Source organism: Rhinopithecus roxellana, chromosome 10 (genome assembly GCF_007565055.1).
Source record: "Rhinopithecus roxellana isolate Shanxi Qingling chromosome 10, ASM756505v1, whole genome shotgun sequence".
NCBI classification, from domain to species: domain Eukaryota; kingdom Metazoa; phylum Chordata; class Mammalia; order Primates; family Cercopithecidae; genus Rhinopithecus; species Rhinopithecus roxellana.
The window spans coordinates 136894259-136917061 of NC_044558.1; the positions used below are offsets into that span (position 1 = coordinate 136894259).

The 22803-nt window shown below is 38.3% G+C and overlaps 1 protein-coding gene across 1 annotated transcript in view; it reads right to left on the minus strand.

Annotated features, from left to right (window-relative positions):
• Positions 1-3421: 3421 nt before the first annotated feature.
• OVCH1 (ovochymase 1) overlaps positions 3422-22803 on the minus strand; it is an 87406-nt gene continuing 68024 nt past the window's right edge. The window contains 3 exon segments of the mRNA XM_010357022.2: positions 3422-3499; positions 16234-16263; positions 16266-16306. Coding sequence (XP_010355324.2) covers positions 3422-3499; positions 16234-16263; positions 16266-16306 — 149 coding nt within the window.

Below are 22803 nucleotides of genomic sequence, written 5' to 3' on the forward strand. Positions count from 1 at the left end.
TAATGGAAATGGGAAAATGTGACTCTGTTTTTCAGAAGGTATATTTGGGAGCATAAGGTGGTAGATAGAAGACAGAGAAAACAGAGGTGCACTAAGCTATGCCAGTGAAGGGACATAGCTTAGTGCTTACAGGCATGGATTCTAAAACCAAACTGCTGGTTTGAACCAGCTCTATCTCTTATTAATTTTATGGCAAGCTACTCAACCTCTCTCTCTGTGCCTTGATAATCTCATCTGCAAAATGGAGATAAAAACTCCATAATTGTAATCCCAGCACTTTGGGAGGCCGAGACAGGCAGATCACGAGGTCAGGAGATCGAGACCATCCTGGCTAACACGGTGAAACCCTATCTCTACTGAAAAATACAAAAAAAAAAAAAAAAAAAAAAAAAACTAGCCAGGTGAGGTGGCGGTGCCTGTAGTCCCAGCTACTCGGGAGGCTGAGGCAGGAGAATGGCGTAAACCCGGGAGGCAGAGCTTGCAGTGAGCTGAGATATGGCCACTGCACTCCAGCCTGGGAGACAGAGCGAGACTCTGTCTCAAAAAAAAAAAAACTCCATAATAATCTGCCATATTAACTATATGGCCAGTTATTCAATCTCTCTCTGTGCCTCAGTATTCTCATCTGCAAAATGTAGATTAAAAACAATATTTGCATAGGATTAAATCAATCGGTATTTATAAAGTATTATACATATTTGTTAAACAAAAATAAACCTTAGCAAAAATTTTACAGCGAATTATTAGACAGATGGTTTTTGAACACTTGGAGGAGGAATCAGTGGTCATGAGAAGGCAACATGGGATCCTTAACATGCCACACTAAATTAACTTAATTTCATTTTTTAGAAGAGCTAATTAGATGGTGGCTAGGGGGAATGGGTTGAACTTAATGAATCTTGACTTCAGTGAAGCACTTAATAAAGTGTCTGTGATGTTCCTGTGAACAGATAGCAAATGGTATGTAGATAATTACATGGCTAGGAAGTTCCACAGGTGATTAAATAACCATACAAGAAATGTTAACCTGGAGGGAAGGTCTAAATGGTATGGAAATGATTCTATCTTTGGTTCCACTGAGTACGGTATTTCATTGGTGACTTAGACAGAAACACAGAAAATACATTTATAAAGCCTGTAGGTTGAAGATACGTGACTGGAAAAGGGGCTAGTTTAAATACAGACTCCTAGATTATTAAGTTGAACATTTCACCTAATACAGAGTTTCCTCTAAAATAATCCAAAACATATAATTATTCATCTTGAAGATATGACCTGGAACTTATCAGCATTTTCTCCTTTCAGACCGATTAATTTCTAGACTGTTCTTCCTCTCCTTGTGTCAAAATGCATCAATGTGATGACTACCACATGGTTAGAATAGTGGCCAAGAACACAGACTGCTTCAGTTGAGTCCCACATTTTCTACTTAGTAGCTATGTCACTGGAGGCAATTTATTTAATACTTTTGTGACTTGGTTGTCTCATATTTAAAATGAAGATAGTGTAACCAACCTATATAAGATTGTTAAAAGATTAAGAGTTTTCATTTTCATGAGATCGGGTCTTAGTTCTATGTTATTAGAACTATGCCTGGATAATGGTAAATATTTAATAAGGTATTAGATAATATTAAGCAGAACAAGTTTTGTACACGACCTGAGAGCCTCTCCATGAGAATTCCATATATATTTAAAAAGAAGAATTATGATCCTTCTGTCTTCTCTCTTCTCCAAGGTAAACATGCCCAGGATGTCCACACCCTTCTACATCCTGCTCATTATGCTCTTTGGATGCAGCCCAGTTTGCCAACGTTTCTTAAATGTGTTTTTTGACCAAGGGCGATATTCAAAGTATTTAATAACCAGATTGTACACCAGCTGTAAAGAACTTGTGAGACTCAGCTAGTACTATGGTACTGTGATTCCCTTTATCTTTTAATTCTTTACTATTGCTGCTCTGAATTTGTAATCATTTGACAACTCTGAAATTAGTTCAAACATCCCACTTTTTAAATTACCACTTCCTCTCTAAGTCTATTAATATTTCTTTGCTATAATTATTTGATCTCACCATGACCTTCTAAGCCATTGATCCCATAAACTTTCTAAACCCATCAACCCTTTAAAAAGTGAGAAATTTTGCTATAAAAAGAAGCAGAGAAATGGGATAATTGCTAACTTACATTAGTTTTAGTTTGTTTTAAATGATATATAATATTAGAACATGTTTCAAACTGATGAGAGTGATAGAGAAGATAGACGATGTAGGAGAAAGGGTGACCAAATTAGTGAGAAACTGAAAAGTCCCAAATTGATATCTATAACTCCAAATCCTCCCCTAGCTCAAGAGTTCTATCTCTAGCTACCTAGCGAGAACTCAATCTGGATGTATCATAGCAATGTTTGTAGCATGGCCCAAACAGATATCTCTCTAGAAATTTTTTTCTCCCTGTCATATTTTCCATCTCCATAAATGCTTCCTCCAACGTCTCACATCATAAACCTAAGAGTCGTTCTTGATTTGCGTATTCAATTCCTTATTTAATCCATCAGGAAATCCTCTCCGTTCTATCTCCAGATCTGTCTACTTCACTTGCGTTCCATTATTGTTATCCTCCTCTAAAGCAACATCACCTATTGTCTAAAACAGTGAAGTTTGGAACTTTCTACAATGGTGGAGCTTTCTATATCTTTGCTGTCAAGTATGGAAGTCACTCACTGCATGTAGCTACTGAGCACCTGAAATGTTGGTATTGTCACATTTTACTTCATTTTAACTAATTTACATTTAAATAGCAACATGGATTGGACAGTGCAGGTGTAGAAAACAGCCTCATAACTGTAGACACCATTCACTTTGTCACTCCAGATCAGCCTTCACATTACTCCCCTGTCAAAACTTATGATGACCTCTTATTGAACTGGAATAAAATCCAAACTCACTATCATAGCCTGAGCTGCACAATTGGAGAAAGCCTCTCTGCTCCACCACCCCACTTCATTCTAGTCTGTCCTTGCTCAATCTCTAGTCACTACGACCTCTGACAGTTCCCTAAGTTACCAATTCTTCCCTCATTTGGGGCCATTTTTTCCACTTTTTCTTTCAAAAATCAAATATTTTCTGTCAAGCAGTGCTTTAGACATTGAGGATACAGCAAGAACAAAAGAGACAAAGTTCTGTTGCCAGGAAATTTTAATTCTGGTAGAAGAGACAAATTATAAATGAATGAAAGACAAACATCACCAGGCCATGATCAATCCCTAGAAGAAAAGGTTAAGGAAGGCTATTTAGATTGTATGATAGAGGAGGTCTCAGGTAAGGTAACATTTGAATGATTGAGGAAGTGAAACTTGAGACAGAATGTGCTTGGTCAGAGGCCTCTTCCTCCATACAAGGACCCAGTGAGAATGGGCTGTGCCTAAGAACCAGAAAGTGAGCCCTCAGCAGGCACCAAATCTGCTGGCACCTGGATCCTGGACTTCCCAGCCTCCATACTGTGAGAAATAAATATTTGTTGTTTTGAAACCACTCAGTCTATGGTATTTGTTAGCAGCTTGAATGGGGTAATAGCCTAGCTAACTGGGAAGCCGGGAGAGTAGCAACAGGGGTTTATATTCATTAGGTCCAAAATCTTTACAGAAATTGCATGGTTCATTGAAATAAAATTGTGTGAGCTCACAAACAAATGCAATTCCCTTCTCTGTTTTATAGAATTATACAAGCTCATTACAGACATTCAAGTTGTCTCATTTGTAATCATTTGACACCTCTGAAATTTTGATTAATCTGAGCTTTTAAAGAGGAATGATGTCACCAAGTTGGAGAATGTTGAAGAGTGAGAAAGAGAAAAGCAGTCCTTGACATTCAGAGAACCTGGTCTGATGCTCGCAGATGGACCATGTTATTTTCCTGTTGGACATACACCATCTCACAGAACATCAGCAGCAGACAGGATGGTGCTAGTCTATGATAAGGTAAGACAAAAAAAGGCTGTGTTCAACCACAAAAATACCACGCTCCTTCCTCTCTGGGCTAAAATGAGGAACTGCTACTGCTTTACCAGTTACAGTTTTATCCTTACTCTAGTCAGGCCTCTTTTTGACTGAGATAGTCATCATAAAATTGCTCTACTTCCTGACAGCAACCAATTCAGAACAAAGTCCATTTCCTTAGACCCTCTCCAAAATTACCCAAAGCTTTAACTCTACAGTAGGTTTTTCTAACACCTTCTTACTGAGATACCCCGTGGTTTTCCATGGTGTGTATTCTCCCTTTCTGCAATGAATGCTAAATGCAATTTGTTCAACTACAGGTACATTTCTAGGGTCTTTGGTGAAAGGGTATTGACAGGAATTAGGGTTGAAGAGTGTGGTGCTATGGAGACCCCATGTTAATCTTAAGGAAAACCAATAGCTTGAACTTACAAATCTTCCCCTCCTCCATACTCCAATTGCTTTAGAATCTAGTAAGAGCCATACTTACTGATAGAAAAGTAAGTTCCAAAGTAACTTTGGAACTTCAAAGCAAAATTATCAACTTATTGGTGTTATAAATCTGGGAGTATCATAGGAGGGGTCAAGGTCCCTGGAAAAAGAAAGCATCAAAATTCTCCTCTTGACCTCTGCAATACATGTATTTTAATCGTGTCCTAAGTGGCAGAACTGAGAGGAAACTAGAGAAGTTGATGCAATATTGGATTACAAAATCTTTCAGAAAGTTTCCCCCTGTGAGTCAGTCTCATAATGGAATATAGCCAAATGCTCAAGCATGACAGACACCATGTGGCCAATACATTTCTAAAGATTATTCAAGCTTGGTAAGTGAGTGTAGCTCAGTGGTAGACAGGTGCCTCCCATGTACAAGGCCCTGGGTTCGACTCCCAGCACCTCTAACCATTAATTTCTTAGTCCTCAGCACCAATCATCGGTAAAGATTATTCTGGCTAATGGGCCTTTTCCTCGCTTTAATTTATCTGAGGTCTAAAAAGGGCCACTTCTACTATGAGTATAAAACCTGATACTGGTAACATTGAGTAAATACATTTTCAAAAAAGTTACCATCTAAAAATGCCATTTAGGAAATAAAACCCTTTAAAACATATGACATCTGGAGAAAAACAAGAGTGCCAACTAATGGTTAAATGAGATAGGAATTTTTGGACTAAAAAGTCAAGACAATCCAGGATTGGGAAGAAATCAAGATCCAGTGAGTGTGATCTCATGCTCATCCAACTGTGCTCAATATTGCGCTGGGATTCTGATGAAGGATCTAATGAGAAATCACTGACAACAAATGCTATTGTTCCCAAGGCCAATGTAGGTCATGTTTTACATGTATATTCATTATATAAATACTTGGTGCCAGTTAGTTTAGGCCATTTAAGAAAGGTCAATTTACAAAGTAATCTTGATTGCTGATATGGTTTATCATAAATATTATGTAATCCCAATCACAGTTCAAAGATTCTTCTGTTATAAAGTATTTAATCATGGCCTTCATTTTATTTACTGATGTGGAATAAAAAGTCCAAGTGTAATTCAGCATGTTGAGATAACTGTTAGAATAATTGAGAGATGTGATCTCAACAGAAGTCACCGGAATCAAATCCAATACTGGACATCTTTGAGGTAAAGAGAAAAAAAAATACAATAATCAAGAAGAGAAGTTACTTGAATCTAATTGGAATGTCTACAAGTAGGTCATTAAAACCTAAACTGTGGTATACTTCATTAACTCCTATCATTGTTTCTTTATATCCACAGATCCTTATGTATGTTTAAATGACTTCTGTTTGGAAAAACACTTGGAAAGCAAACAGACTGAATTCTTTGACCTTAAATCACAAACTGTAAACCCATTAAGTGAAACCACATCTACATTTCAATTTATTTTTGTCACTCCTATTTCTTACATGATCTTATTTAGGTTTCACAATCATAAGATAAAGGTATTATCATCTTCAGTCTAGAGATGCATGAACTGACACTTGATATTCAAGAGATGTGACCTAAGACCTTTAGGATTTCTCTAAATTCACAGATGCCACAGTAATACTTCACTTCCCCCATAATTGCATAAAATATAACTACAATATCATAAAATATGAGTAGAAAACAAGGCAAGCAGGTTATATAGATCTGGGTGCTTGGTTAGACTAACTCCCTGGGTAGATCACAAGCTCCTAAAATTTGAACAGCACATACAGTTCAAATTTCTAACAGTTACAAGTTAAGGAAATTTGGATCACCCACAGTAGTTAAAACAAGGATATTAAGGTTCCCAGGGTCAAGAGGAAAGAAAAATGAGCAATTAAGTGACATTTTGGGCCTATTCCAAATGCTGTAGGTATTATCTAACCTAACATTGGGGCCACCTAAATACTGATTTACTTTATCTATAATCTTATCACCTTAATCACAATGCAATAATCCAGCAAAGAGAAAAGACAAAATATGTACATTGTCTAAAAGGCATAAAATATATAGAAAGAATAACAATGAACAGATTTCAAATAGCTAGAAAGATTCTCATAAGCAAAACAGGTGACTTTTTTACCCATTCATCAAATAAAGAGCCACCTCCTTATTCACAACTGCCTAATCTTACTGAGGTCTCTCCTGCTCCTGACATATGAGTCCATATATCAGTATAAAGCAACTAGAATCAGACCATCAACATCTGTATGTTATGACAGAAGTTAGAGTATGCTACTTACCAGACAATGTTTAGCAGCAAGGATATTCCTGTGTGTTCATAATATCAGTTAACCAAAGCCAAGTCAAACCCTATATCACAGATTCCTTACCTCCTTTATGATCTTACCTTCATCATTGCTTTTATTTTTTTATTTCAATAGGTTATTGGGGAACAGGTGGTGTTTGGTTGCTTGAGTAAGTTCTTTAGTGGTGATTTGTCAGATTCTGGTGCACCCATAACCCAAGAAGTATACATTGCATCCTATTTGTAGTCTTTTATCCTTCACCCACTTCCCACCCTTTCCCCCTGAGTCCCCAAAGTCCATTGTGTCATTCTTATGCCTTTGCATCCTCACAGCTTAGCTCCCACTTATGAGTGACAACATATGATGTTTGGTTTTCCATTCCTGAATTACTTCACTTAGAATAATAGTCTCCAATCTCTTCCAGGTAACTGTGAATGCCATTAATTCATTCCTTTTTATAACTGAGTAGTATTCCATCATATATATATACACACACATATATTATATATACATATTATAAATATACATATATACATATTATATATAATATGCATATATACACATATATACATTTTATAAATATACATATATACATATTATATATAATATACATATTACATATATATACACACACACATATATATATACACAAAACAGATGGGCAATTTGGGTTGGTTCCACAATTTTGTAATTGCAAATTGTGCTGCTATAAACAAGCATGTGCAAATATCTTTTTCAAATAATGACTTCTTTTCCTCTGGGTAGATACCCAGTAGTGGGATTGCAGGGTCAAATGAGTTCTACTTTTCAGTTCTTTAAGGAATCTCCACACTGTTTTCCAGAGTTTGTGCTAGTTTACATTCCCACCAGCAGTGTAGAAGTGTTCCCTGTTCACCACATCCACACCAATATCTACTATTTTTGAATTTCTGATTATGGCCATTCTTGTAGGAGTAAGGTGGTATCACACTGTAGTTTTGATTTGCATTTCCCTGATCATTAGTGATGCTGAGCAATTTTTCATGTTTGTTAGCCATTTGTATATCTTTTGAGAATTGTCTATTCATGTTCTTAGCCCACTTTTTGATGGGATTATTTGTTTTTTTCTTGCTGATTCATTTGAGTTAGTTGTAGATTCTGGCTATTAGTCCTTTGTCAGATGTATAGATTGTGAAGATTTTATCCCATTCTGTGGGTTGTCTGTTTACTCTGCTGACTGTTCCTTTTGCCATGCAAAAGCTCTTTAGTTTAATTAGGTCCCTGTTATTTATCTTTGTTTTTATTGCATTTGCTTTTGGGTTCTTGGTCAGGAAATCTTTGTCTAAGTCAATGTCTAAAAGGGTTTTTCCAATGTTATCTTCTAGAATTTTTGGAGTTTCAGGTTTTAGGTTTAAGTCCTTAATCCATCTTGAGTTGGTTTTTGTATAAGGTGATAATCCAATTTCATTCTCCTACACGTGGCTAGCCAATTATCCCAGCATCATTTGTTTAAAAGGGTGTCATTTCCCCACTTTGTTTTTGTTTGCATTGTTGAAGATCAGTTGGCTGTAAGTATCTGGCTTTATTTCTGGGTTCTCTATTCTATTCCATTGGTCTATGTGTCTATTTTTATACCACTACCATGATGTTTTGGTGACTATGGTGTAGTTTGAAATCAGGTAATGTGATGCCTCCAGATTTGTTGATTTGTTCTTTTTGCTTAGTCTTGCTTTGGCTATGCAGGCTCTTTTTTGGTTCAATATGAATTTTAGAATTTTTTTTCTAATTCTGTGAAGAATGATGGTGATATTTTGATGGGAATTGCATTGAATTTGTAGATCGCTTTTGGCAGTATGGTCATTTTCACAATATTGATTCTACCCATCCATGAGCATGGGATGTGTTTCCACTTGTTTGTGTTGTCTATGATTTCTTTCAGCAGTGTTTTCTAGTTTTATCTGTAGAGGTCTTTCACCTCCTTGATTAGGTATATTCCTAAGTATTTTATTTTATTTTTTTCAGTTATTGTAAAAGGGATTGAGTTCTTTATTTGATTCTCTGCTTGGTTGATGTTGGTGTACAGAAGAGCTACTGATTTGTGTCCATTAATTTTGTATCCAGAAACTTTGCTGAATTCTTTTATCAGTTCTGGGAGCTTTCTGGAGGAGTCCTTAGGGTTTTCTAGGTAAACGATCATATCATTAGCGAACAGCGACAGTTTGACTTCCTCTTTATCAATTTGGATGCGCTTTATTTCTTTCTCTTGTCTGATTGCTCTGGCTAGGACCTCCAGTTGAAGAGGAGGGGTGAGGCCTCCTTGTCTTGTCCCAGTTATCAAAGGGAATGCTTTCAACTTTTCCCCATTCAGTATTATGTTGGCTGTTAGTTTGTCATAGATGGCTTTTATTACATTGAGGTATGTCCCTTGTATGCTGAATTGCTGGGAGTTTTAATGATAAAGCAATGCTGGATTTTGTCAAATGCTTTTTCTGCATCTATTTGAGATGATTATGTGATTTTTGTTTTTAATTCTGTTTATGTGGTATATCACATTTATTGACTTGCATGTTAAACCATCCCTGCACCCCTGGTATGAAACTCACTTAATCATGGTGGATTATCATTTTAATATGTTGTTGGATTCGGTTAGTTAGTATTTTATTAAGGATTTTAGCATTTATGTTCATCAGGGATATCAGTCTTTATTTATTTATTTATTTATTTATTTATTTTTTAAATTTTTTTGCCCTTTCCTGGTTTTGGCATTATTTAGGGATGGTGCCCTCTTTCTCTCTCTGGTAGAATAATGTCAAAAGGATTGGTAACAATTCTTCTTTGAATGTCTGGTAGAAATCTGCTGTGAATCTATTTGGTACTGGATTTGTTTGTTGTTGTTGGTAATTTTTAAATTATTTCAATCTCGCTGCCTGTTATTGGTCTGTTCAGGGTACCTATTTTTTTCTTTTTTTCTTTCTTTTTTTTTTTTTTTTTTGAGACGGAGTCTCACTCTATCGCCCAGGCTGGAGTGCAGTGGCCGGATCTCAGCTCACTGCAAGCTCTGCCTCCCGGGTTTACGCCATTCTCCTGCCTCAGCCTCCCGAGTAGCTGGGACTACAGGCGCCCGCCACCTCGCCCGGCTAGTTTTTTGTATTTTTTAGTAGAGACGGGGTTTCACAGTGTTAGCCAGGATGGTCTCGATCTCCTGACCTCGTGATCCACCCGTCTCGGCCTCCCAAAGTGCTGGGATTACAGGCTTGAGCCACCGCGCCCGGCCGTTACCTATTTTTTTCAGATTTAAGCTAGTAGGGTTGTATCTTTCCAGGAATTTATCCATCTCTTCTAGGTTTTCCAGTTTATGTGCATAAAGGTGTTCATAGCAGCCTCGAATAATCTTTTGTATTCCTGTGGTATCAGTAGTAATATCTCCTGTTTCATTTCTAATTGAGCTTATTTTAATCTTCTCTCTTCTTGGTTAATCTCACAAATGATCTATCAATTTTATTTATCTTTTCAAAGAACCAGCCTTTGTTTATCTTTCATATTATGTGTTTGTTGGTTTGAATTTCATTTAGTTCTGCTCTAGTCTTGGTTATTTTCTTTCTTCTGCTGGGTCTGGGTTTGGTTTGCTTTTGATTCTCTAGTTTTTTGAGGTGTGACCTTAAAGTGTCAGTTTGTGCTCTTTCAGACTTTCTGATATAGGCATTTAGGACTATGAACTTTTAGCACCACCTTTGCTGTGTCCCAGTGGTTTTGATAGGTTGTGTCACTATTGTCATTCAGTTAAAAGAATTTTTTAATTTCCATCTTGATTTCACTTCTGACCCAATGATCTTTCAGGAGCAGGTTATTTATTTCCATGTATTTGCATGGTTTTGAAGTTTCCTTTTGGAGTTGATTTCCAGTTTTATTCCATTGTGGTCTGAGAGAGTGCTTGATACAATTTCGATTTTCTTAAATTTATTGAGGCTTGTTTTGTGGACTATCATAGAGTCTCTCTTGGAGAAAGTTCCATGCACTGTTGAATAAAATGTATATTCTGTGGTTGTTGGATGGAATTTTCTGTATATATCTGTTAAGTCCATTTGTTCCAAGGTACAGTTTAAATCCATTGTTTCATTGTTGACTTTCTGTCTTGATGACCTGTCTAGTGCTGTCAGCATAGTATTAAAGTCCCCCAGTATTATTGTATTGCTGTTTATCTCACTTGTTAGGTCTATTAGTTTGGGAGCTCCAGTGTTAGGTGTATATATGTTTAGGATATTTTCCTGTTGGACAGGCCTTTTATCATTATATAATGTCCCTCTTTGCCTTTTTAAACTGCTATTGCTTTAAAATTTGTTTTGTCTGATATAAGAATAGCTATTTCTGCTTACTTTTGTTGTCAATTTGCAGGAAATGTCTTTTTCCACCCCTTTCCCTTAAGTTTGTGCAAATCCTTATGCATTAGGTGAGTCTCTTGAAGGCAGCAGATGGTTGGTGAGTTCTCATATATTCTGCAATTCTGTATCTTTTAAGTGGAACATTTAGGCCATTCATATCCAATGTTAGTCTTGAGATATGAAGTACCATTCCATTTATCGTGCTATTTGTTGCCTATATACCTTGGTTTTTTGTTTTGGTTTGTTTTTTGTTTTTAAAATTCCATTTTTGTTTTATAGGTCTTGTGAGATGTATGCTTTAACGAGGTTCTGTTTTGATATGTTTCCAGGATTTGTTTCAAGATTTAGAGTTCCTTTTAGCAGTTCTTGTAGTGGTGGCTTGACAATGGCAAATTCTCTCAGCATTTGTTTGTCTGAAAAGGAGCATATTTTTTTTCATATATGAGGCTTAGTTTCACTGGCTGCAAAATTCTTGGCCGATAATTGTTTAGTTTGAGAAGGCCAAAGATAGGGACCCAATCCCTACTAGCTTGTAGGGTTTCTGTTGACAAATCTGTTGTTAACCTGATAGGTTTTCCTTTATAGGTTACCTGGTACTTTTGTCTCACAACTCTTAAGATTCTTTCCTTCATCTTAATTTTAGATAATCTGATGACGATGTGCCTATGAGATGATCTTTTGTGATGAATTTCCCAAGTGTTCTTTGTGTTTCTTGTATTTGGATGTCTAGGTCTCTAGCAAGATTGGGGAAGTTTTCCTCGATTATTCCCCCAAATATGTTTTCCAAACTTTTAGATTTCTCTTCCTCCTCAGGAACACAGATTATTCTTAGGTTTGGTTGTTTAACATAATCCCAGACATCTTGGAGGCTTTGTTCATATTTTCTTATTCTTTTTTCTTTGTCTTTGTTGGATTGGGTTAATTTGAAGTCCTTGTCTTCAAGCTCTGAAGACAGTTCTTCAATTGTCTTGTTCAATTCTATTGCTGAGACTTTCCAGAGCATTTTGCATTTCTATAAGTGTGTCCATTGTTTACTGAAGTTTTTATTGTTTTTTATTTATATGATCTATTTCCTTGAATATTTTTCCCTTCACTTCTTGTATCATTTTTTGGATTTCCTTATATTGGGCTTCACCTTTCTCTGGTGCCTCCCTAAGTAGCTTAATAACTAACCTTCTGAATTCTTTTTCAGGTAGATCAGGGATTTCTTCTTGTTTTGGGTCCATTGCTGGTGAGCTAGTGTGATTTTGGGGGGTATTAACCTTGTTTTCTCATATTACCAGAGTTGGTTTTCTGGTTTCTCCTTATTTGGGTAGGCTCTGTCAGAGGGAAGATCTAGGGCTGAAGGCTGCTGTTCAGATTCTTTTGCCTCACAGAGTGTCCCCTTGATGTAGTATTCTCACCCTTTTCCTATGGATGTGGCTTCCTGAGAGCCGAGCTGAAGTGATTGTTGTCTCTCTTCTGGATCTAGCCACTCAGCAAGGCTACCAGGCTCCAGGCCAGTAGTGGGGGTTGTCTGCAAAGAGCCCTGTGATGTGAACCGCCTGTGGGTCTCTAAGTCATGCATTCAAGCACGTGTCCTGGTGGTGGTGGCAGGGGAGTGAAATGGACTCTGTGAGGTTTCTTAGCTTTGGTGGTTTACTGCACTGTTTTTGTGCTGGTTGGCCTCCTGCCAGGAAGTGGCGCTTTCCAGAGAGCACCAGCTGTGGTCGAATGGGGAGGAACAGGTGGTAGGTGGGGCCCTGGAACTCGCAAGAGTATATGCCCTCTGTCTGCAGTGACCAGGGTGGGTAGGGAAGGACCATTAGGTGGGGGCAGGGCTAAGTGTGTCTGAGCTCAGACTCTCCTTGGACAGGTCTTGCTACAGCTGCTGTGGGAGATTGGGGTGAGGTTCCCAGGTCAATGGAGTTATGTTCCTTCGAGGATTATGACTGTCTCTGCTGTGTCATGCAGGTTTTCAGGGAAAATGGGGGAGAGCCGACAGTCGCAGGCCTCACCCAGCTCCTCACAATCCAAAGGGCTGGTCTCACTTCCACCATGCCCCCTCCAATGTCACTGAGTCTGTTTCCAAGCAGTGGGTGAGCAGGGCTGAGAATTTGTCCCAGGCTATCCAACTCCCAGCTATGAAATCAAGTATGGCTTTCCTTCTATTCCCACCTGTGGAGTCTGCACACCAGATTCACACCCTCCCCTGAGTTCTGGCCAGGAGGTTTCTTGATCAGTTCAAATTGTTACAAAGTTCAGCTGGAGATTTCCTTCTCCATGTGGCCTTTTCCCAGTACCTCTAGTTGCCCTCCCAGAGTACCACTGTGAGGACAGGCAGAAACGGTTTGCTAGGGGACCAAGCAATCTCCCAAGGATATCATTGTCTTGAATTTTTCCTCTCATGGAATATAGAATAAGAACATTCGGGGTCAATACATCCAATTAAACGTTTGTAACTTATTTCTTTATTCTGATTATAAAAGCAATGCATATATGCTCATTGCAGAAAGTTTCAAAAGAGTCCAAAGGAGGAGATAAAAAGTTTTGTTGGGTATGGTGGTTCACGCCTGTAATTCCAGCACCTTGGGAGTCCCTTGGCAGGAGGATTGCTTGAGCCCAGGAGGTCAAGACCAATCTGAGTAACAGCAAGACCTCGTCTCTACTAAAAAAAAAAAAAAAAAAAAAAAAAAAAAAAAAAAGTGTTAGCCAGGTATGGTAGTGTGTGCCTGTGATCCCAGCTACTTGGGAGGCTGACGTGGGAGGTTCATTTGAGCCTGGGAGGTTAAGGCTGCAGTGAACCATGATCACACCACTGCACTCAAGCCTGAACAGAGCGAGACCCTGTCTCAAAAACAAAAGCCTCCTATAGTCCCTCCTTTAAGCAACTAATATTCATGTTTTAATGTAAATCTTGCAAAGTCTTTCTATGCTGTATATGCTTAAAAAATTGCATTCCATTTTATACCATTATAACATTTTTCCCCTATCTAATTTATTGTGACAATTTTTCCATGCTACTAACTACCTCATATAAATTATAATGGCTCTATATTTTTATTCACATAGACATATCATAATTTCTCATAGCATGTTTTATCTGCAATCTTAAGAATACAAAATGAGTCAGATCATTAATAAACCTTACACATACGGTATATAAATCTATTATAATTCTTCTGTCATTAAAAACATGTCTACATTAAAGGTTTTCTATGTTTATCTGAAAAACAGAATGAATATATGTAATAAGAGTCTCTTACCTGAGTTAATGCCCACTCATACATTAGTTCTCAGGCTGGGGGATTCTCCTAAGCAAAACAGATATATTTCTTAACCCATTCATCAGCTAAGGAGCTACCTCCTTATTTTCCACTCCTGCTCTGCCGTAGCTGAAATGTCATTACCTTTATTCAAATAAACAATTCTTGAGCACTATTTATCACACGTACTTATAGGTTTCAGGGATATAGCAGAGGGCATGCTTGCTGAGGAACAGCAGCAAAGTTGGCATGGCTGGGTATAAAGTGAGCACTGGGAAAAGTGGCAGGGGAAGACATCAAAGAGATAGTCAAGAGCCAGATCCTATAGCATCTTGTAGGCACTATGAGGACTTTTACTGTGAATGAGTTAGAAAAACATTGGATTATAAACATGATCTCAATTATTCATTTTAAAACAATCACTTTGGCTGTTACACATAAAACTGGCTAAAGGAAGGATTGTACCAAAACATTATGGTGGAATTGTTGAGAAGTAGTGGCATTCTAGATCTATTTTACTGAAAGACCTACTGATGAGCTATACTTGATATGGAATGTGAGAAGTCAAGGTTGACCAAGTTTAATGGCTTGAGTAATTAATTAGCAAAATGGAGTTGCTGTCTACTGAGGTGCGAAGGATTGGTGGAAGAAGAACTTGGAGGCGGAGGTATGAAGTCAAGAGTTCAATTTTGGTCATGTTAAGTTTGAGATGCTTATGAGATAGCCAAGTGGAAAGGGAGGCTACTTGGATATACAGTGCTAGAGTTCAATAAGGAAGCTGGGACTGGAGATATAAATTTGGAAGTTATCACTGTATAGACAGTACTTAAAGCTAGAGAATGGGTGAGATCACTAAGGAAGGAGTATAGGTAAAGAAAGGAAGAGAGTCAAAGACTGGGTCCTGGGACAACTCAACTGACAGTGATAGAGAAAATGAGGAAAAACCAGCCAAGACTATGAAGGAGAGTAGTGAGCTCTCTTTTTTTGGAGACCAAAACAAGGGAGATTTGAGAAGGGAGAGCTCGCCTGTGTTCACTGAGAAGGGACTACTAAATCTGGACTTGTGGAAGTCATTGATAGCTTCAGCAAGAACAGTGTCCGTGAAATGGTAGGAAAAAATAAAGCCCTATGAGGATAAATTTAAGAAAAATGAGAGGGCAAAAGGGGAGACAGTGAGTAAAAATAACTTCTATGCAGTCTTGCTAAAAAAAGAGAAATCCAAGTTTTCTTTGATTCCCTTCCCTGTCCTCCATCGAAGTAAACAAGCTTTCTCTGTTATATATTTTTGTTGCACACTGTATTTTTTTCTTTATAACTGATATGGTTTGGCTGTCTCCACACACAAATCTCACCTTGAATGGTAGCTTCCATAATCCTCATATGTTTTAGGAGGGACCCGGTAGGAGGTAATTGAATCATGGGGGTGGGTTTTTCCCATGTTGTTCTCGTGATTATGAATAAGTCTCACAAGATCTGATGGTTTTATAAAAGGCAGTTCCCCAGCACAGTTCTCTTGCCTGCTGCCACATAAGACGTGCCTTTACTCTTCTTTCACCTTCTGTCATGATTATGAGGCCTCTCAAGCTGTGTGGAACTGTGAGTCCATTAACTCTCTTTTTCTTTATAAATTACCCAGTCTCCAGTATTTCTTCATAGCAGTATGAAAGTGGACTAATACAGTAGCTTAATAAACTACATATTTCTTATATGATTATTGACTATCTCCATTACTAGACTGTAAGTTCTACTATGTCAGGGACTGCCTGGTTCATTGGTCAATCTTCATTTCTTTGGACAGTACCTGGCATATTTCTACAACAATTTGTTGGTGGTCTGAATAATTATAGGTTCAAATGTGATATTTTTTTCTATTTTATGTTAGTCCATTACGGTATGCTTTACTTATATAACTTAAATTTGATGCAAATTTCTTCTTAGTTTTCTTTTTCCAACACTTTTTACATTATCATACCAAAATTAAGTGAAATGTTTTAAATGGAAATGCTTCCCAAATTGTATTTCAATTAATATGTCAAAACAAAACAAAACAAAACAAAACAAAACAAAAGGTAAAATGGGCAGTAAAGCAAAGCCTGCTGGCTGATTAAAAAAAATGAGTGTGAATGGATTAATCTTAAGTACTAAGGGAATTGTAATAAACATTCAGAATTAAATATAATGGCAAATGTTTCTCTATGATATCCAATTTCTATAATTTGCAATAGTTATCCATTTTCATAATGCTATTAGCATCTTTGCTCAAACCACAGGATCATAGACAAAGCGTATCTTTCAATAATCTGGTTACAACTAACACATATGAACTAATCAAACAAGTAAAGAAAAAAACGGACAAATTAATCTTGATATTAGTACATTCAGGAAGTGAATTCCAAAAGAGAAAAGCTACTCGAAACTTTTATGCTAGGGATAAAAATTTCTGACTGTATTGTTGTAATATTCCAAGTATCCAGAAAAATTAAGAGTATGCTTAGGTGTTAAAAAAAATCTGATCAATCTTATACTTCATACAGGTTTAGCATGAGGCCTCTACAGATTACAGAAGTCAGAATTTTAAATATTATATTTTTTCCTTTCCTAAAGCTGACAAATGAAACAAAGAATTACAATCTATTAATTTACTTATTCAATAACAAAATTTTCCCAATAAAGCACAAGAAATTGAACAAAAACATACATATTGAACAAGGAAGCACAAGAAATTAAACAAAAATATAACAAATAGGGAAAAAAATGACTTGCCAGAAATATAAAAAGAATATCTCAAAGAAAACTCATGGCCAAAATGACATTATATGTGAAAATCATCATAAGAGATTTTAATAAAAGTGAATCTCCTTTACATAATTTTCCTTGTCCCCAATAAAAAAATCTTACTATTCATCAAGACAAAGATTATTGAGCAAAGTGAAAGAAAAAAATTCTTATTTTTGAAATTATAAATTTCTGCCACATCAATATAAAAATGGAAAAATAAGTGAATCAAAACCAATTAGAATAGAGAGCTGGATGTTCCCTATTCTTGAGTCTTAAAAAGTTTTAAGGCAGTAGTTCCAAATCAACTAGGACACAATGTCCAGTTCTTATGATGTCTGGAATAACTTAGGTACATCTTTTAAAAACTGTATGTTGCAAGAAAAAGTGACATGGTCTAGGACTGGGTCCTCAGGGAATGAAAAAGTTATTGCTGTCACCAAACTGAAATATAATATTTTTAGTGAGTGTATTTGAGCTTTAGCTACATATAACCTTCATTTATCCACAGTGGCCAAATTTATAATAGGCAAGTTGCAGTAATTGCCACGGAAATCAAACCCATTAGTTGGTCAAAATGAAACATTTTAGACAATATTTCTTAGAAGAGCCATACCTGTGGTGTGAGCCTGCAGTCCCAGCTACTGGGGAGGCTGAGGCACAGGATTGCTTGAGCCCAGGAGTTCAGGGCTGTATTATACTATGATCATATTTATGAATAGTCACTGCACTTGAGCCTAGACAACATAGCAAGAACCTATCTCTTAAAAAACACTTTTTTTTTTTTTCTTTTTGTGACGGAGTCTCGCTCTGTTGTTCAGGCTGGAGTGCAGTGGCCCGATCTCGGCTCATTGCAAGCTCCATCTCCCAGGTTTGTGCCATTCTCCTGCCTCAGCCTCCTGAGTACCATGGGACTACAGGCGCCCGCCACCATGACTGGCTAATTTTTTGTATTTTTAGTAGAGACAGGTTTTTACTGTCTTAGCCAGGATGGTCTCCATCTCCTGACCTCCTGATCTGCCTGCCTCCGCCTCCCAAAGTGCTGGGATTACAGGTGTGAGCCACCGCGCCCAGAGGTCTCCTGTGACTTAAAATTGACATTGGTAGTAGTGGTTTTGTTCAACCTCCCACTACCCTAAAAAGCTCATCATCACTGGCCATCAGAGAAATGCAAACCAAAACCACAATGAGATACCATCTCACACCAGTTAGAATGGCAATCATTAAAAAGTCAGGAAACAACAGGTGCTAGAGAGGATGTGGAGAAATAGGAACACTTTTTACACTGTTGATGGGACTGTAAACTAGTTCAACCACTATGGAAAACAGTATGGCGATTCCTCAAGGATCTAGAACTAGATGTACCATATGACCCAGCCATCCCATTACTGGGTATATACCCAAAGGGTTATAAATCATGCTGCTATAAAGACACATGCACACATATGTTTATTGCGGCACTATTCACAATAGCAAAGACTTGGAATCAACCCAAATGTCCATCTGTGACAGACTGGATTAAGAAAATGTGGCACATATACACCATGGAATACTATGCAGCCATAAAAAAGGGTGAGTTTGTGTCCTTTGTAGGGACATGGATACAGTTGGAAACCATCATTCTCAGCAAACTATCGCAAGAACAGAAAACCAAACACCGCATGTTCTCCCTCATAGGTAAGAACTGAACAATGAGATCACTTGGAATCCAGAAGGGGAACATCACACACTAGGGCCTATCATGGGGAGGAAGGAGGGGGGAGGGATTGCATTGGGAGTTATACCTGATGTAAATGACGAGTTGATGGGGGCTGACGAGTTGATGGGTGCAGCACACCAACATGGCACAAGTATACATATGTAACAAACCTGCACGTTATGCACATGTACCCTAGAACTTAAAGTATAATAATAAAAAAAAAAATTCTAAAGCACCCTTCAGAAGATGATGTAATCTCATCTGGTCCTTCTCTTGTGAGGCAGGCTGCTAAATGGTTTGAACACTGTCATGAAGCTCCCTGTAACTGCTCCACTATGAATCCATTTCAGCTTGTAGAACAAGACATATTTTTCCTCCTTCTTTTCCCTATTTATAACCTTAAAATTATAAATGTTTATTTACTCACTGGGAAAAATTTAGAGAATTTCAAAAAAATTACTCATAATCTTATAATCTAAAGATTTCCAATGAAACATATTGATCTTTTCTTTTAGACCTGTATTTCATTCACTTTTTGAACAAATTTGAATTATATAGTTCATCCTGATTTTCTCACTCAATATTACATGTAGGGTGTTTTATTTTAAAAATTATGTGACAATATTTTATTTAATGGCTACATAAATTTATAATAAATCCATAGGATAAAGTTTATCCTATGGATTTACTATAGTTTTCTTAATTATTTAGACTAAGATTTAGATTATTTTCCATTTTGACCACTATGAAAATGCTGAATGAATCTAGTGTGTTAACATCTCTGCACATATATAAAACATATTTTAATAATATAAGTATAGCTAAAAGTAGACATACCCAGTACTTTATGATCTTAGTTTTGAAAAATATTTTTCTAGAAAACATACTCCAAGTTATACTTCAATTAGATAAAAATACGTTATATAACATTTGACAAGTATAATCATTCTTCAAAATCGTTGTCAATTTACCAGTTAAATATTCTGATTTGTTTTAAAAAGGCCAAATATTATGTTTTTTATTTATGTATTTGTCTATAAATTTCTCACTCAGGTCATTTGGTGTTCAGAATTTATTGCTTTGGGGGTTCTTGGTCTCGCTGACTTCAAGAATGAAGTCACGGACGTTCGCCGTTAGTGTTACAGCTCTTAAAGATGGTCCAGAGGAGATCTGGCCCTGTAAATGGGGATTTTGCCATTTGGTGAGTGTTTTCAATATCCATATGAGAAATTTGGTGGAGAGTTTTAAGTATTTTCCACTGGCTGGCTCTGGATATAAGTACCTTTCCTTCTTCTGTTGTTAACCACCCTGAGGGGAGAAAACTATGCTCCCATGAAAGTCCCCATTCTGTTTCAGTTGGGGAATACTGGGGCTTAATCTCTTGGAGGGGGTTGTTCCATACCAAGGGTCCTTCCATAGGTATTTCTAATGGGAGGTTTCGTCTGGCAGCAATTTTGGCCTCAGCATCTGCCCAGCGGTTTCCTTCTGCCTTTTCTCCCTCACCTTTCTGATGGCTTTGGCAGTGTAAGACTGCCACCTCCTTGGGTTTCTGCACTGGGTGCAATAACTCAATAATTTCCTTGTGGTATTTAATGGGGGTTCCCCCAGATGTTATGAACTCCCTTTCTTTCCATTTTGCAATATGAGCATGTAGGATTAGGTAAGCATACTTGCTATCTGTATACACATTTATCCTTTTTCCCTTTCCCAGTTCTAAGGCTCAGGTAAGTGCCACTAGTTCTGCTAACTGGGCGTTGGTCCCTGGGGGAAGAGGCTTACTTTAAAGTACGGTTACATCACTTACTATGGCATAACCTGCCCTTCATATCCCATTCTCCACAAATGAACTTCCATCGGTATATAGGTTAAGGTAGGATTAGCTAAGGGGACTTCTAAGAGATCATCTCGGGTGGCATAAGCCTGGACTATAATTCATTGGCAGTCATGCTTGATTGGTTCCCCATCCTCTGGGAGAAAAGTAGCAGGGTTGAGGGCCACATACGTACGTATTTGAAGCACCAGTCCCTGAAGGGTATTGCCTGGTATCTAAGTAGGCGGTTGTCTGATAGCCATAAACTTCCTTTGGCACCTAGTATGCCATTTACATCATGAGTAGTCCAGACAGTGAGATCTTTCCTTGTGTTATTTTGATAGCCTCTGACACTAAGAAGGCCACCACCGCAACTACCCTTAAACAGTGAGGCCAGCCTTTTGATACTACATCAATTTCCTTACTTAGGTATGCCACTGGTTGTAGGGTTGTTCCACCAGTCTGAGTAAGGACGCCAAGAGCTGTTCCTGCTCTCTCTGTGACATATAAAGAGAAATTTTGTCCTGTGGGAAGGCTTAAAGCTGGAGCTTGTACTAGGGCCTGCTTTAAGGTTTTGAAGACTCTTTCTGCCTCTGGTTCTCATTCTACTAGATGGGTATTTGCCCTCTGGGTCTTGTTGATTACAGTATAGAGGGGCCTGGCTATCTTATATGGGGATCCATAGTTGGTAAAAGCTGGTGATTCCAAGGAACCCCTGCAACTGTTTAAATGTCTGAGGGTGAGGATAAGCCAATATAGCCTGTATTCGTTCCTTGCTGAGGGCCCTGAGGGCCCTGTTCCCTCTGGCTAACATTAGGCCTAGATATTTGACCTGCTATAGCAAAGATGGGCCTTTGAACTAGAAGCCCTGTACTCTTGATTAGCTAGAAAGTTCAAGAGATCTAGAGTAGCCTGCTGGCATGAGGCTTCCGAACTGGCAGCCAAAAGTAAATCATCCACATACTGAAGGACCAGAGTGCCTGGACTTGAGAAGTGGCCTAGCTCTTGGGCCAGTGCCTGACCAAACAGGTGAGGGTTATCCCTAAACCCTTGGGGCGAGACCATCCATGTAAGTTGGGACATGTGGTCAGTGGGATCCTCAAAGGCAAAGAGAAACTGGGAGTCACAGTGCAGGGGAATACAGAAGAAGGCATCCTTGAGGTCCAGAACAGTGAACCATTCTGCTTCCTCTGGTATTTGAGAGAGCAGGGTATAGGGGTTGGGTACAACTGGATATAGAGGAATTACTGCCTCATTGATGAGTCTAAGATCTTGCACTAGTCTCCATTGACCGTTTGGTTTTTGTATTCCTAGAATTGCGGTGTTGCAGGGACTGCTGCATTTCCTTAGTAAGCCTTGAGCTTTTAAATGTTTAACAATATCCCGTAATCCTTTATGAGCTTCAGGCCTTAAGGGATATTGCCTTTGATAAGGAAAAGTGGTGGGACCTTTTAGCCTGATTTGGACTGGCATTTTTTGCCCTTCCAAATTGTCCTTCCAATGCCCAGACTTCAGGGTTGATTCCCTCCTCAAGGAGGGGACAACAAATGGGTAACTTGTTCCCCATATTCATGTAGATAATAGCTCCAGCTTTGGCTAATATATGCCTCCCTAATAAGGGTGTGAGACTTTCAGGCATAACAAGAAAGGCATGTGAAAAGAGCAAAGTCTCCCAACTACAACTGAGGAGGGGGGAGAAATACCTGGTTACAGGCTGTCCCGGGATTCCTCGGATGGTAACGGACCTTGAGGACAGTCATCTGGGACAGGAGATTAACACTGAGAAGACTGCGCCAGTGTCCAGGAGGAAGTCAATTTCCTGGCCCTCAATGGTTAAATGTACCCAGGGCTCAGTGAGGGTGATGACATGAGCTGGCGCTTGCCCCAGGCACCCTCAGTTCTGTTGTTGGATCATCTGGTTGGGGGCTTCTGGCCCAGAGAACCTTTGTCCTCTGAGGCAGTGCACCTTCCATTCATTGCCTCAGCATAGTGGACATGTGCGAGGGGGCAGCTTGTTTCTCATTGGAAAATCTTTTGTAAGGCATCCTTGTAAACCACGCTGATAACAAACCCTACTGGACAATTGGCCTGCTCCACTTTCTGTCCTCACTGAACCACCAAGGTTTGTTTGTCTGAGGGCCATGACTAAGGCTATGGCCTTTCTCTGACCTCACTTTCCCTTTTGGGCCTGT